At 47.4% G+C, this 12,856-nt stretch overlaps 1 protein-coding gene across 1 annotated transcript; it reads left to right on the top strand.

Annotated features, from left to right (window-relative positions):
* Positions 1 to 6,452: 6,452 nt before the first annotated feature.
* Positions 6,453 to 7,446, top strand: LOC135886730 (olfactory receptor 5AR1-like). The gene has a single exon (XM_065414511.1). The coding sequence runs from the start codon at positions 6,502 to 6,504 to the stop codon at positions 7,444 to 7,446; it is 945 nt and encodes a 314-aa protein (XP_065270583.1). The 5' UTR covers positions 6,453 to 6,501.
* Positions 7,447 to 12,856: the final 5,410 nt, after the last annotated feature.

Here is a 12,856-nt window from a genome sequence, read left to right as displayed (position 1 = left end):
GCTTTGGCTTACATAAAGGGCCGAGCCCCCGCGCTTGCAAAACCAGACCTCTTTAACGTGGCTCAGTGTGGACACCCAGCAACTGCAGTGCCCCAAACCACTAGCCACAAAAATCATCCTGCGCCCTGGTTCAGCGAGGAATGATCTGCAAGGCAAGCCAGTGCCACACCGGTTGTGAACGGCGTCGTACCATGTATGGCCCACCACTGGTTAAGGCATTCTGTCCGCGTACTAGAAATAGGTTCCAATAGTTCACATTCAGCAAAGGTGAGCAATTGGTCTCCTGCTGGAGCAGAGATTTTCGCCCATTGTTCCGGAGAACTCTCCCACCCACATAGCGCTGTCCCCACTGATGCTTTAGTCCGTGAAACTTAATGTTGGTCGTGTGTGTGTGTGTGTGTTTTTTTTTCACACCCCTGACCAACAAAAGTGTTGCCAACAAAAGTGCTAATGTAGACGTAGCCTGTTAGGGGCTGATACAAGCTCACTGCTTAACAGCTGCGTTTTCTAGGCGCTCCAAAACCCACATGCTGTATCACGTTGTTTTGAAATGTGCCATGTCTCCTTGATGTCTGAGCTAGGGTAAGTGGGACAAATTTGGAGTCACTTGGTCCAGGGGTTCCTGAGACACAACGCTGGTAAACCGAGGACCTGAGAGTGAAACACTGCGGTTCTCTGTGACTTGGCTCTGGTTTGGTTTCAGATGGGTGTTGATCCTTTGTCTCTCCTCCTTGGCCAAGGATGCCGGTTGTACGAGGCAAATTGGTCCCCCCGGGCTGGCCCACAGCGACAAAGGACGATTCCCCGAGAGACGGCTCTGCAATATCTGCCAATCCCAGCGCACCCCAGCTGGGCTGTGCCTTTCACTGGGCACAGAGTGGGGGCCGGGCTGTTGGTGGGAGAGGGGCAGGGAGGTGCTTGCTGCCCAAAGCTCTCATCAGGACAGGACGGCAGACGAGCTCTGGAGGGAGACAGTGAGGCAGGCAACAGGTGACAAGAAGGCCATTCCTGCACGGATGGTCTGAGGATTGCAAGCTCATATCTCAGATCGATTTCCTGCTGTAGGAAGGTAAGTACCAGGCTGGCTCATCGACCCCTCTATTCTGGTATTCCCTGCCCCTCCCATCACACCCCGAGGTCAATCAGGCCTCCTCTCTCCCCCTTTCCCCTCACATCTAACCCCTGAGTCATGCAGCCCACTCACCCCGCTAGTCCGGTATCCCCCCAGCTCTCTGCTGCACCAGAACAGACCCGGGGTCCGGACACTGCAGCCACCCAGCGAGCTCCTGTCCCAGCTGGTTACACAATGTGTCCATGGAGCCAGTTTCACACCAGCTGCCATGCTGGATCAGCTGGGGCTGCCAGTCAGGACTGAGGGGCACCGGCAGAGCTGTGGGTGGGGGCAGCCCAGGGCTCACGGCCGGTGTTATTCCAGCCTCAGGCTCCGTCCCGGCACAGCTCTTCCAGTGCCACTGAATCCTTGAGGAGGAGCGAGGGAGCGACTGGTCCTTGTCACACCTCCCCTCCCAGAGCTTAGAGAGAAACCAGGAGTCCTGGCTCCCAGACCCCCTGCTCTAATCACTAGATGCTAGTGCGTTAGAGCAGGGGAGGGGGGCGGGAATAAGAACAAGGACTCTTGGATTCTCCCCATAGCTGTGGGAGGGGAATGGGATTTCGTAGGTTAGAGTAGGGGGGCTGGGAATCAAGCATCCCAGGTGTAGCAGAAAGAAAGCCTGAAACATGAGGCCTTGTATCAGGCCTGAGGCCTGAACTAAAGTAGTGGGTCAAGCCCTGCTAATATAAAGCAAAGTCAGCAAGAGACAGGCTGAGAGCAGAAGTCAGGGATCGAACCTGGGAGCTTAGTGCATGAGCTAAAAGCCACCTGGTTGTTAGCGAAGGCTGGAGAGCAGCAGGGCCGGCTCTAGGTTTTTTGCGGCCCCAAGCAAAACATTTGCCGCCCCAAGCTCCGAGAGTTGTTCTGCCCCAAGCACGTGCTTTCTTTGCTGATGCCTAGAGCCAGTCCTGGAGAGCAGACTCGTTTTCTCTCTCTAAGTGGACTCAGTGCCAGATGGGGCAGAACACCACACCCAGGAGGTGTGTGGGTTACACAGGCTCACAGAACCTGGCAAGAGCAGGGCTGGTATTGCAGAAACACACACATTCCTGAGAAGTGCTAGGCACAGGACACTCACGCAAGCGCAGTCCAGAAGGGTGGTAGCAGAACACCCTGGTACCAAGTATGGGTACAAACACTCATCCAAGAGTACACTGACCCCCTCTTAGCGATAAGGGCAAGATGGGAGCATAATGAATAAAAATGTTTTGATCGACCCACCATGTACAAGGTAAAGGGTGGAAACTAACCACGTCAAAGGGGCAGTAACTAGCTATGTCAGAGAGGCAATACGTAACTTGTTTGTGTCGGTGAATAACGAGGGGTCTCACAGGCAGTGTCTTTAGCCAGCCTAGGGGACAGTGAAAAGTCCCGCCGCTCACTGAGCTGCGTCTATTGTCACACGCTACATGTCTTAGTATCCTCATAGAGTCTGCCGGGTGCTATTACCGTGCTTTGTCGACAATAAAGCAGGCCGGGTGCCTTCGCTACTAACCCAAGTTTTGTGGGGTTTGTGAGCAGTGCCGCACACAGAAAAAACATACACATGGAGCCAATAACTGACAACACTGGTGACCCCGCCCACTGTAAAAACTATAACTTTTAACTTTTAAAACAAAGAGAGCGAGAGAGAGCAGAGAGGCGGGAGAAAGGGGGGCGGGGGTGAAGAGCAACCTAGGAAGGTAGGGAGACCTGAGCCAAGAGAGATTAACTCTATCAAGGTATCTTAAAGTACTGGCAGCAGCAGCCAGTTTAGCAAACTGAGAAAAGATATAAAAGAAAACTTAACTGGTAGGTAAAAATATTTAAGAAAGAAGGTTCTATTTTAATCTCTGAGCGAGGAGTGTGTGGCTCCATGGGTTAAAGCAGTTGGGAACCCGCACCCCTGGTTTTTATCCTGGCTTTGAGAGGAGAGTGGGGGTCATTACCTGAATTTGTTCCTCCAGTGTTTGTTGCTTTTGTCTGCATGCCAAGTGGATGCATCAGTTCTAGGTGTTAATCCGCTCCATTTTGGGTTTTCACTTTGAAATCCTTTTTTATTCACTTCCCTGAGATCGAGTCACAGCTTCTGTCTCCTAATGTGATCTGTGATCTGTTTCATTTTTTCCAGTGACTGTATTGTTTGCTACTTCTCCCTACTGGGCACTTACTTGTCCCATTCTGACAGGCACCAGTCTAGGTCTCTGTTTAAGTTTAACCAGAACCTGTTTTTTATCGTACGGTTGTGGTTGCACTGCAGCGGCCCCTGTTTCATTTTTTTAATTTTGCTAGGGCCACCTTTTTCCATTCTGTCCCCATTCTTCAGGCACAGGGGAGCTACCAGAAGCCTGCTATTGACCACCAATATTTATAACGGGATGGCACATGTCTTTTTTGCAGATTTTTTCAGCTGTTTCCAATGTTTTATTCTGTTCCTGTGCTTGCTGTAAGGTGAACACTGTTTACCATCTATACATTTATGCTCCATCTATCCCTTAGTTTTTACATTTCCTTTTATGACTGATGGACAGATTTTATTTTTCAATTGTTTTTAGTTTCTTATGGTGGGCCTGGGAATGTTAGGTCCCCGGATCATGATTGAGGAGTGGGGTTTTATGAGTGAGCCTTGGGGGCACCCAAATAATGAATATATATGGATAATATGGATATGGCTTATATATGTATATAAATACAGCTTCCATATGAGGAGAGTTTAATAAGACTGGGACTTTTCAGCGTGGAAAAGAGATGACTAAGGGGGGATGTGATAGAGGTCTATAAAATCATTACTAGTGTGGGGAAAGTAAATAAGGAAGTGTTATTTACTCCTTCTCATAACACAAGAATTAGGGGTCACCAAATGAAAGTAATAGGCAGCAGGTTTAAAACAAACAAAAGGAAGTATTTCTTCACACAACGAACAGTCAACCTGTGGAACTCTTTGCCAGAGGATGTTGTGAAGGCCAAGCTATAACAGGGTTCAAAAAAGAACTAGATAAGTTCATGGAGGATAGGTCCATCAGTTGCTATTAGCCAGGATGGGCAGGGATGGCATTCCTAGACTTAGTTTGCTAGAAGATAGAGGCAGGGGATGGATCACTTGATGATTACCTGTTCAGTTCATTCCCTCTGGTGCACCTGGAATTGGCTACTGTTGGAAGACAGATACTGGGCTAAATGGACCTTTGGTTCTGACCCAGTATGGCTGTTCTTAAGTGTGGTACATATGGGTATGTATGCATAGTATGTATGTGTACATATGACACCACCTTATATCCAAGCATAAATTATTTTTCCAATCTGGTGTTTTAGTCTGGCCCTTTTACTTTGGTGATGCAGATAGCAACACACTCCTACTAGGCAATTACAGTTATCACCTGTATCATCATTAGGAGTAGGCTGAGTGTTTTGAAATACTGGGATAGGCATTAATACAGTGTGTCCCACAGTGCTATGTATATGAGAAGTAAAACAGAAATTTGGAGTAGTGACATTATAAATGAGGCCTTTATATATAAATTTCTTGTGATTAGTTACTACATAGTACTGTCCACCCATGTTATAGGTTATCCTGGCTCCTGGTTGTCACCCTCTGGGGTAAGCTTCACTGGGCAGGAAGCAGGAATGTCTAGCTTCTCTGTTCCATTGGTTGCATTGCTCTGTGATACACCAGTAGCTGACATAGATACAGTTGTTTCTTACAGATGCTGTTTTCCAGGTAACCTACTGAATGCATGGTAACCAATTTATGAAATATTGCTGTGTCAGGATTTAGTATTGGTACTGAGACACTGAACCAGATGGTTTTGAATAACATGTGCCTTATTTAGGATGCAGTGTTACTGACTCAGATTATGACTAGTATTAACAAGGGATCAGAGAAACATTCCCAGTGACAGTTTTTGTTGGAACCGTGCCAGGGCCAGTAATCTGTTTGCTTTGGACAAAATGACATTAATGTTCACAGAAAAAAGCTTTGCCTTTTTTTTTTTTTACCAGTCCTAACTGGGCACGAGAGGCCAGGTTTGTTACAGTGTTTCGGTGCCTGGTGAGATTTTCAAACGCATCTAGGTGCCTAACTCCCTTTGCTTTCAATGGTGCAGGCGTCTAGGTGGTTTGAAAATCCCATTAGATGCCCAAATGCCTTTGCAATCTGGCCTTTAAACATCTCTGCAGGTCTGGCCCTGAGTCACTCTGTGGCAGCGCTGGGAACGCAGGCTGGGTCTCCTAAGGCCTCGCCAGCTCCCTGGCTGGTGGCTCCTGTTGTGTGACTGTAGATGGAGTAAATGGGCCAAGGTGCTAACAGAGCCAAGTCACCGTCCAGCACTAGCCGCAGGGATTGGGACCCAGAGACCTCCCCCCGCTCAGTGCCACCGCAAACACACCACGAATCAGCCCTTAACCTTCTATTAACACCACAGGAAAGGAGGGGTATAGTTATAACTCTGTTATTAAAATAATCCAACATTTTGGTGGCAGCAATAGTAAGGAGAATTGGGGACTGTATTTCAGCTACATGGCATGGGAGTGTGCACATGACGAGAAGCCAACTTCTCCTCATAGTTACATCAACGCATCCCCACTGAATTCAGGAGGATTTTTAGATATTACTGAGAGGAGCCTTTGAACCGTGAAGCATTTAATTCGGCTGTTGTTTGCACAACACCTGTAATTCCCTTTCCCTGGCACCGGGACAGTCTGGGAAGGAAACCCCCCCCCCCGTCTGCCAGTCTCTGAGACGGTATCTGAGATGGTGATAACGAACCTCGCCTGTGGGGGGGAGGGGAAGAGAAGTGAGCTGGGGCAGGCTGGAGCTGCTGTTGTCGGGGCTGCTGTTGTTAAAGTCGATCCCATTTCATCCTGGGTGGTGTTTGGGGTTCTCCGGAGCAGGCAGGGGGTGATGATGTCATCTGGGTCCCTCTCTCTGGCCCGGGCTGGCCAGGACATGCCTCAGGATCAGGATGATGAAGACCCGGGGTCCCAGGGATGGTGGGGGGCAGCCCCGATAGTGAATTTGACTCCAGTGGCCCCCATCTGCACTTCCTCATTTTCCCCCAGCGTCTCTGTCGTGAAGGGCCCCAAAGGGAGCAGTGGGCGGAACGGCCTCTCCCCCACAGATTTGTCCCCCAGTTAGGCCTAGCTTCCAACACTCAGTTTTGGATCACTGATTTCCGGCCCCACGCCCCTCTCGTTTCCTAGACATGAGCTTGTCACAGGCCTTGAGGGACACCAGGAGGCCTTTTGTTGAAGCTAATTCCATCTCTGTCTCCCTTTCCCACCCACTGCTGTTAGTGTAGGTTGCTGTGATGTCACAGGGATTTTCTCTCACTCTTTACAGTTCCGCTCACAAGGAGGGTAAATGTCTGGACCCAACTCTCACACCACTGCCCTTCCTTTGCCTGCAGGGGATGGACCCCCTGGAGCCGATGGGGAGGGAGAACAACACCTCAGTGACTGAATTCATCCTCCTCGGTCTCTCCAGCAACCCAGTGGAGGAGCTCGTCCTCTTTGGGGTCTTCACAGCCATCTACCTAGTGGCCCTGATGGGCAATGTGCTCATCTTACTGCTGGTCAGCCTGGACTCCCGGCTCCACTCGCCCATGTACTTCTTCCTGGGAAACCTCTCCGTGGTGGACATCGGCTACACCAGCTCCACCGTACCCAAGATGCTGGCCAATTACCTGTCGGGGGACAAGTCCATCTCGTGGGCCAGTTGCCTCTCCCAGATGTTCTTCTTTATCTCCTTTGGGGGGATCGAATGCCTGATTCTGGGGGTCATGGCCTATGACCGCTACGTGGCCATCTGTCACCCGCTACACTACGGCATGTTCATGAGCCGGCGGCTGTGTGCCCTGCTGGCTGCAGCCACCTGGGCCATGGGCTTGACCAACTCGGCTGTGCACTCATCCCTGATGTCCATCCTGTCCTTCTGCCGGGGCAACGTCCTCCGCCACTTCTTCTGCGACATCCCCCCGCTCTTCCAGCTCTCCTGCTCTGACACCCGGACCAACCAGGCTGTCACCATTGTTGTGGGAGGTGCTATCGTCTTCAGCTCCTTGCTGGGGACCCTGGTGTCCTATGTGTACATCACACTGGCCGTCCTCAGGATCCGCACGAGGGAAGGGCGCCTCAAGGCCTTCTCCACCTGCGCCTCCCACCTGACCGTGGTCAGCCTCTACTTTGGCACCATCCTCTTCACCTACCTCCGCCCCAACTCCACCTACTCGCAGGAGCAGGACCGGGCACTGCCTGTGCTCTATGGCATCATCATCCCCATGCTCAACCCCATCATCTACAGCCTGAGGAACAAAGATGTGAAAGGGGCGCTCCAAAAAGCCCTGGCTAGGAGCTAGGCAGGTATTGTCTTCTAATGGACAGTGCACAGGTTTGGGAGTCTGGACTCCTGGGTTCCATCCCCAGCTGTGGGAGAGGAGTGACATCGAGTGGGTAGCATTTGCAATGGGTATTGGGAATCAGGAATTCTGGGTTCCATGCCCAGTTGAGGAAAGGACTCTGGGTGTGCGTACACTAGGGATTGTGATTGTATCTGGCAAAGTTGAAAGTTTTTTCTTTTGTCTGAACATTTTTCAGTTTTCGGCAGTATTAGGTGTAACACTTTTGGATTTGGGAGAAAATAGTTTGGTATATCTTTTCTGAAAACCTCCAAAAATAAAAATAAGTCAATTTTCAATGTTTTGACAAAAAGTCAACAGTTTCTGAGGAGTCGTTTTCCCATTGGGAGGAGGAACGGATAACTCACATTAATGACATACACTCCTTCTTGTTCCTGTGTCAGCTGCTGTAATTTATACGTGGGGAAACCTCAATCCAAGATATTCGCAAAGGAGTTTATGGATGTCATCTCATGTTGTACAACTACTTTGCTAACCTCAGACCTGGTTGTAAATGCCATTTGTTTCCATAGGAAATAAAGAAAACAGAATTAAAAAGAGGTTTGTTCTGTAAAAAACAATACGCCACACAAATCTTTTATTTGTTAGGTTGGTTGCTTAATTGTTTTTTTCAACAAACAAAAAAACCCCTTGTCCCACATAAATTGTTTTTCAAAAACAGTTTTTTGTAGAGATCTTGTTTTTGGTAAAACATCCAGTTTTGGTAAAAATGTTCAGCCTCAAAAACCGTTTTGGGTAAAATGTTTCTGGTTTTGGTAAAAATGTCCAGTAAAATGATAAAATGATTGGTTTTAAAAACCTTTCATGGTAAAAAAAAAAAGTCAGCTTTAGAAAACAGAATTGTTTAAACAGGCATTTTTTCCAAAAATTGAAAAATGTTCAGTTTCTGTGTTTTCAATGGAAAACTGGAAATTATCAGCAAAAATAACATTTTCCTGTAAACATTCCTAATTTGGTTAAAAACCCTTGCTCCTTGGAAAAATGGTTGGGTGAAATATTTTTTTCCATCTCTATGGCTGAGAGTCCAGAGAGGACTAAGGACTTAAGGACTAATAAATATGGACAGCTGATCATTGAGAATCGATTATTATTTCATCATTAATTATTTATTATTGGTCTGGCTGTAGCCCCAGTGACCAGAGTAATGGACCCGGAACCCCATTGTGCCGGGTGCTGCACAGACAGAATTAAAAGAAGGTTTCTGCCCCAAACAGCTGATTGTCTGTCCCGTCCAATGCCTGTAACGACTCTCTGGGTGGACCTATTGCAAGGTTCCTGTGACTGTAACTTTGGGGAAGTGGGGGGGTTGGCACTGGGCACTTGTACATCAGTGACCCGTTAGGTGTGTGACGCGATCCCTGTGGCGATAGCAATATTCTGGGGGGAGAATCCTGGCTGTGACTGCAACATCGACTCACTTAGCTGGGGTGTTTCACACCTTACGGTTGGATCCAGTACTTCTTCTCCTAGTTCCATCTCTTTGTCTCTGGTCCTTCCTTAACATCAGATCCCGGAAATGAATGTTATTGTTTTAACACGTGGAACTGGGCTCAGTGCAGGAGCCAAGGGGAAGGTTCTCTGGCCTAGGATGTGCCGGAGGTCAGGGAGCATGTGCCGAATGCTCTCTCCTGGCCTTACAGTCTATCGGCCAGACCCCAGCTAGTGGAAATCAGCCATAGCACCACTGGGGTCAATGGGCCAGACCCCCATTTGGTGGGAATTGGCTGTAGCTCCATTGGGGTCAATAGACCCGATATGCAACTGGTGGGAGTCAGCCGTAGTTCCACTGGAGTCAATGGGCGAGACCCCCAGCTAGTGTGAATTGGCCATAGCTCTGTTGGAGTCAATGGACCCAATCAGTAGTTTGTGTGAATCAGCCGTTGCTATGCTGGTGTCAATGGGACAGAGCCCCAGCTATTGTAAATCGGTATCACTTCACCCAAGTCAATGGGCCAGAATTAGTTCCCCCAGTTCCATGGTGTTCCTTGCTCCCTCGTGCTGTATTGGCACGCCAAGAAGCCATAAAAAACCACAACCAGTCCCCATTGTATTCCAGCTTTGTGTCACCAGCTGCGCCTGGCCAAATGGGGGTGTCCTGTCTCACATTCCAATTGCCCTCTTGGTGGCCAACCCGGTGGTCAGAGACTAAACTTAGTCTTGTCTCACCGATGCTAGATTCATTTTTCTTCCTATGGTTGCTGTTTTATCTTCATATTCTTGTTGGATTAATAAAACTCCAGTGAATCTTCTGGTCTGTTCTTTAGGCAGCCAAGCCAGGGCAATCAGCACATGCAGACTGACTTCTGTCCAACCTGCCCTTTCTTCTCATCCCATTTACACTTTGTAGTGTCCAGCTCTTGTCAGATAATCCGTGCCACACAGATCCCAAGACCTGATGTCCTGATGGCTCTTTCAGATGGGATGGAAAAGACAAAACCAAACAGGAGTCAAACATTACATCCAGATTAGGAGTCACACAGCTACGTTCCAGGACCTGTGTAAACAGACTTGGAGCTTCATAGGTTTTATGGCCAGAGAGGACCTATAGAGCCTCCTGTCTGACCTGTGTAGCACTGGCCATTAAATGGCCCCCATTACCCCTTTATTGAGCTACATAACTTGTGTTTGATTAAAATTCTTCCAAAAGGGTCTGCAGCCTGGACAGGCGGACACCAAGCAACAGAGAATTCCCTTGGGAATTGATTCCCTTGGTTAATCACCCACAGTGTTATACAGTGATGCCTAATTTCTCACTTGACTGTCTGGCTTCAACTTCCATCTATTGGTTCTTGTTCTTCCATTCTCTGCTCCATTCCAGAGCCCTTTACTTCCTGATGTTTTCTCCCCAGGAAGGTGCTTTTACCCTGAAATCAAGTCACCTCTCAATCTTCTGGATTGACATCTGGAGACATTTTCTCCAGCCCTCAGATCTGGAGCTGGTGCAGAGAAGAGCCACGAGAATGATCACAGGGTTAGAAAATGTTCCTCATAGTTATAGACTCAAGGAGCTCAATGTATTTAGCTTGACAATGAGAAAGCGAAGGGTAAGGGGTGACTTGATCCCAGTCTATAAGTACCTACCTGGGGAACAAATATTAATAATGGGCTCCAATCTAGCAGAGCAAGGTCTAACACGATCCAATGGCTAGAAGGTGAAGCTAGACAAATTCAGACTGGAAATAAGGCGTACATTGTTAATGGTGTGAGTAATTAACCATTGGATCAATTTACCAAGGGTCACGGTTGATTCTCCATCACTGATAATTTTTAAATCAAGATGAGATGTTTTTTCTAAAAGCTCTGCTCTAGGAATTATTTGGGGGCAGTTCTCTGGCCAGTGCTCTACAGGGGGTCAGACTAGATGGTCACAGTTGTTTCTTCTGGCGTTGGAATCTATGAATCTATGAATTTCTTTTATAGCTCCCCTTTGCAAATTTGCATTTATTTCGGAGCACATGGAATTTTCTTGGACACTTTGGGTTCCTAGCTCGCTTGTGCTTTATTGACATGCCAAGAAGCCATAACAAACCACAACCAGTCCCTATTGTATTCCAGCTTTCCACTTTGGGTTCCTGGCATGTGTTGACAGAAGCAGAGATTGCCTAGGAATTTCTTTCGCTGCTGTATTTTACTTTTATTTCACAACATAAGCATCCAAAACCAGATATGTTTATGAGATGTCACGGTCTCTGAGCATCATGGGCATGAACAGAACTGCAAATGTCAACTAACATTCACAGGAGGTGAATGCAAGTTTGTAATAAGTTAGAATTATAATAATATATGGTAGTAATTAGAGCTGGGAGGAAGTTTTCACTTGAATAGTTCATTCACTGAAAAATGCACTTTGGGGCAACTGAAACTATTTTGTATTTTCGGGATGAATTTGATAAATTATTTTTGCCAAATAGAAAAAAAAATTGGAAACGGTTCGTTTGGGCATTTTTTTAAATGAAATCTTTCGATTTCTTTTATCTGACAATTCATTTGGAAATTTAGCTAGATTTGTTTTTAAAAATATAAATAGGAACAACCCCCACCCCACCCAAATGTAACTAAATGGAAGAAAAGTTTCATTTCAAGTTGAACAAATCCCTTCATTCAGCCCCAAATGAATTGTTTTTCAGTTCTTTATTTCAGCGAAAACAATCCTATTTTATCTTCAGCCCCGGTTCTAGCTGCTCCCTCTGCCGCCAGTCAGGGAATTCTATGAATACAGTCCACTAGGCAATAGAGACAATAGATGTTATCAGTATCCTGATACCCTGAGCTTAAAACACTGGACTTGTTACCTTCAAATGCAGCAGGAGAAGTGGAGAGTGTCAGATTGTTCCAAACCTTCCCACGGAGCAGGGAAAGAATTCATGGAAAATCAACTCAAAGACAAGAGCTGGGATTTTCAAATAGGCCTAAGGGAGTTAGGTAACCAACTTCCACTCACTTTCAATGGAAGTTGGGAACCAACTCTCTTTGGCTTCTTTGAAACCTCACCAAATGTCTGAGAGGTTCAAAGGGATTTGGATTAATGTGAATAGGTATTCAAATCCCCTAGTACCATTGGGTGAAAGTGAATGGGTATTCAAATCCCCTAGTACCACTGGATGAAAGTGATTGGGTATTCACTGGGTTGGGAATTTTACAAAATGTTCTTTTATTGGCACATGCCAGTGTGATAAAGGCCTGGAATATGGGTCTCCCACATTCCATGTGAGTATCGTCACCACCAGCCTGTGGGGTAAATCTCTCCAGCTGGAGCAGTCCCATGTTGTGTAATTAGTTCACTACCCATGAGGCTGGAGAGACTGAATGCAGGGCACCCAAATCAGGCATAGCAGGAAATGGGACTCGGGTTTCTCATGTCCTAGGTCAGAGTCCTGGCCACCGGACTGTGTGGACAATCCTGACATGGGTCCTTGTTTTTCATGGAGGACTTCAAAAGGTCTCCGTGGTCTCCCAATAGGGCCCAACATCTCTCTCTTGTGGTGTGAAGTGGAATCTCGTTTTTCATCCAGCCCTCTCTGAGCGGCAGCTGTGAGACATCGCTGGGTTGGTTTGGTGGGGAAGGTTTTTTCTAATAAGAGCTGATGTTGCAGCATGAGCACCATTCCTCTAGGGGCTAGCTCCCCGAAGCTGCTGGCTCTGTTCAAAAAGCGCGCAGCATTAATTCTTGGGGCTGATAAAGGAAGGGTTTGAGTCTTGGAGGCTGAGGCTGGAGTCATTCGAGTGCCACTCAGCTGTTAGCCACGTAGATGTGCTACAATTAATCTCTGTTTAGTCTGTATGTTTTAGAACAGAAATCTTAGACCCCAATCCTGCCTGATTTAGGCAAGGATCCTTTCAGTAGTGATAT

The sequence above is a fragment of the Emys orbicularis genome, chromosome 12 (assembly GCF_028017835.1).
Source record: "Emys orbicularis isolate rEmyOrb1 chromosome 12, rEmyOrb1.hap1, whole genome shotgun sequence".
Taxonomy (NCBI): Eukaryota; Metazoa; Chordata; order Testudines; family Emydidae; genus Emys; species Emys orbicularis.
This window is presented reverse-complemented; position numbering and strand designations above follow the sequence as displayed.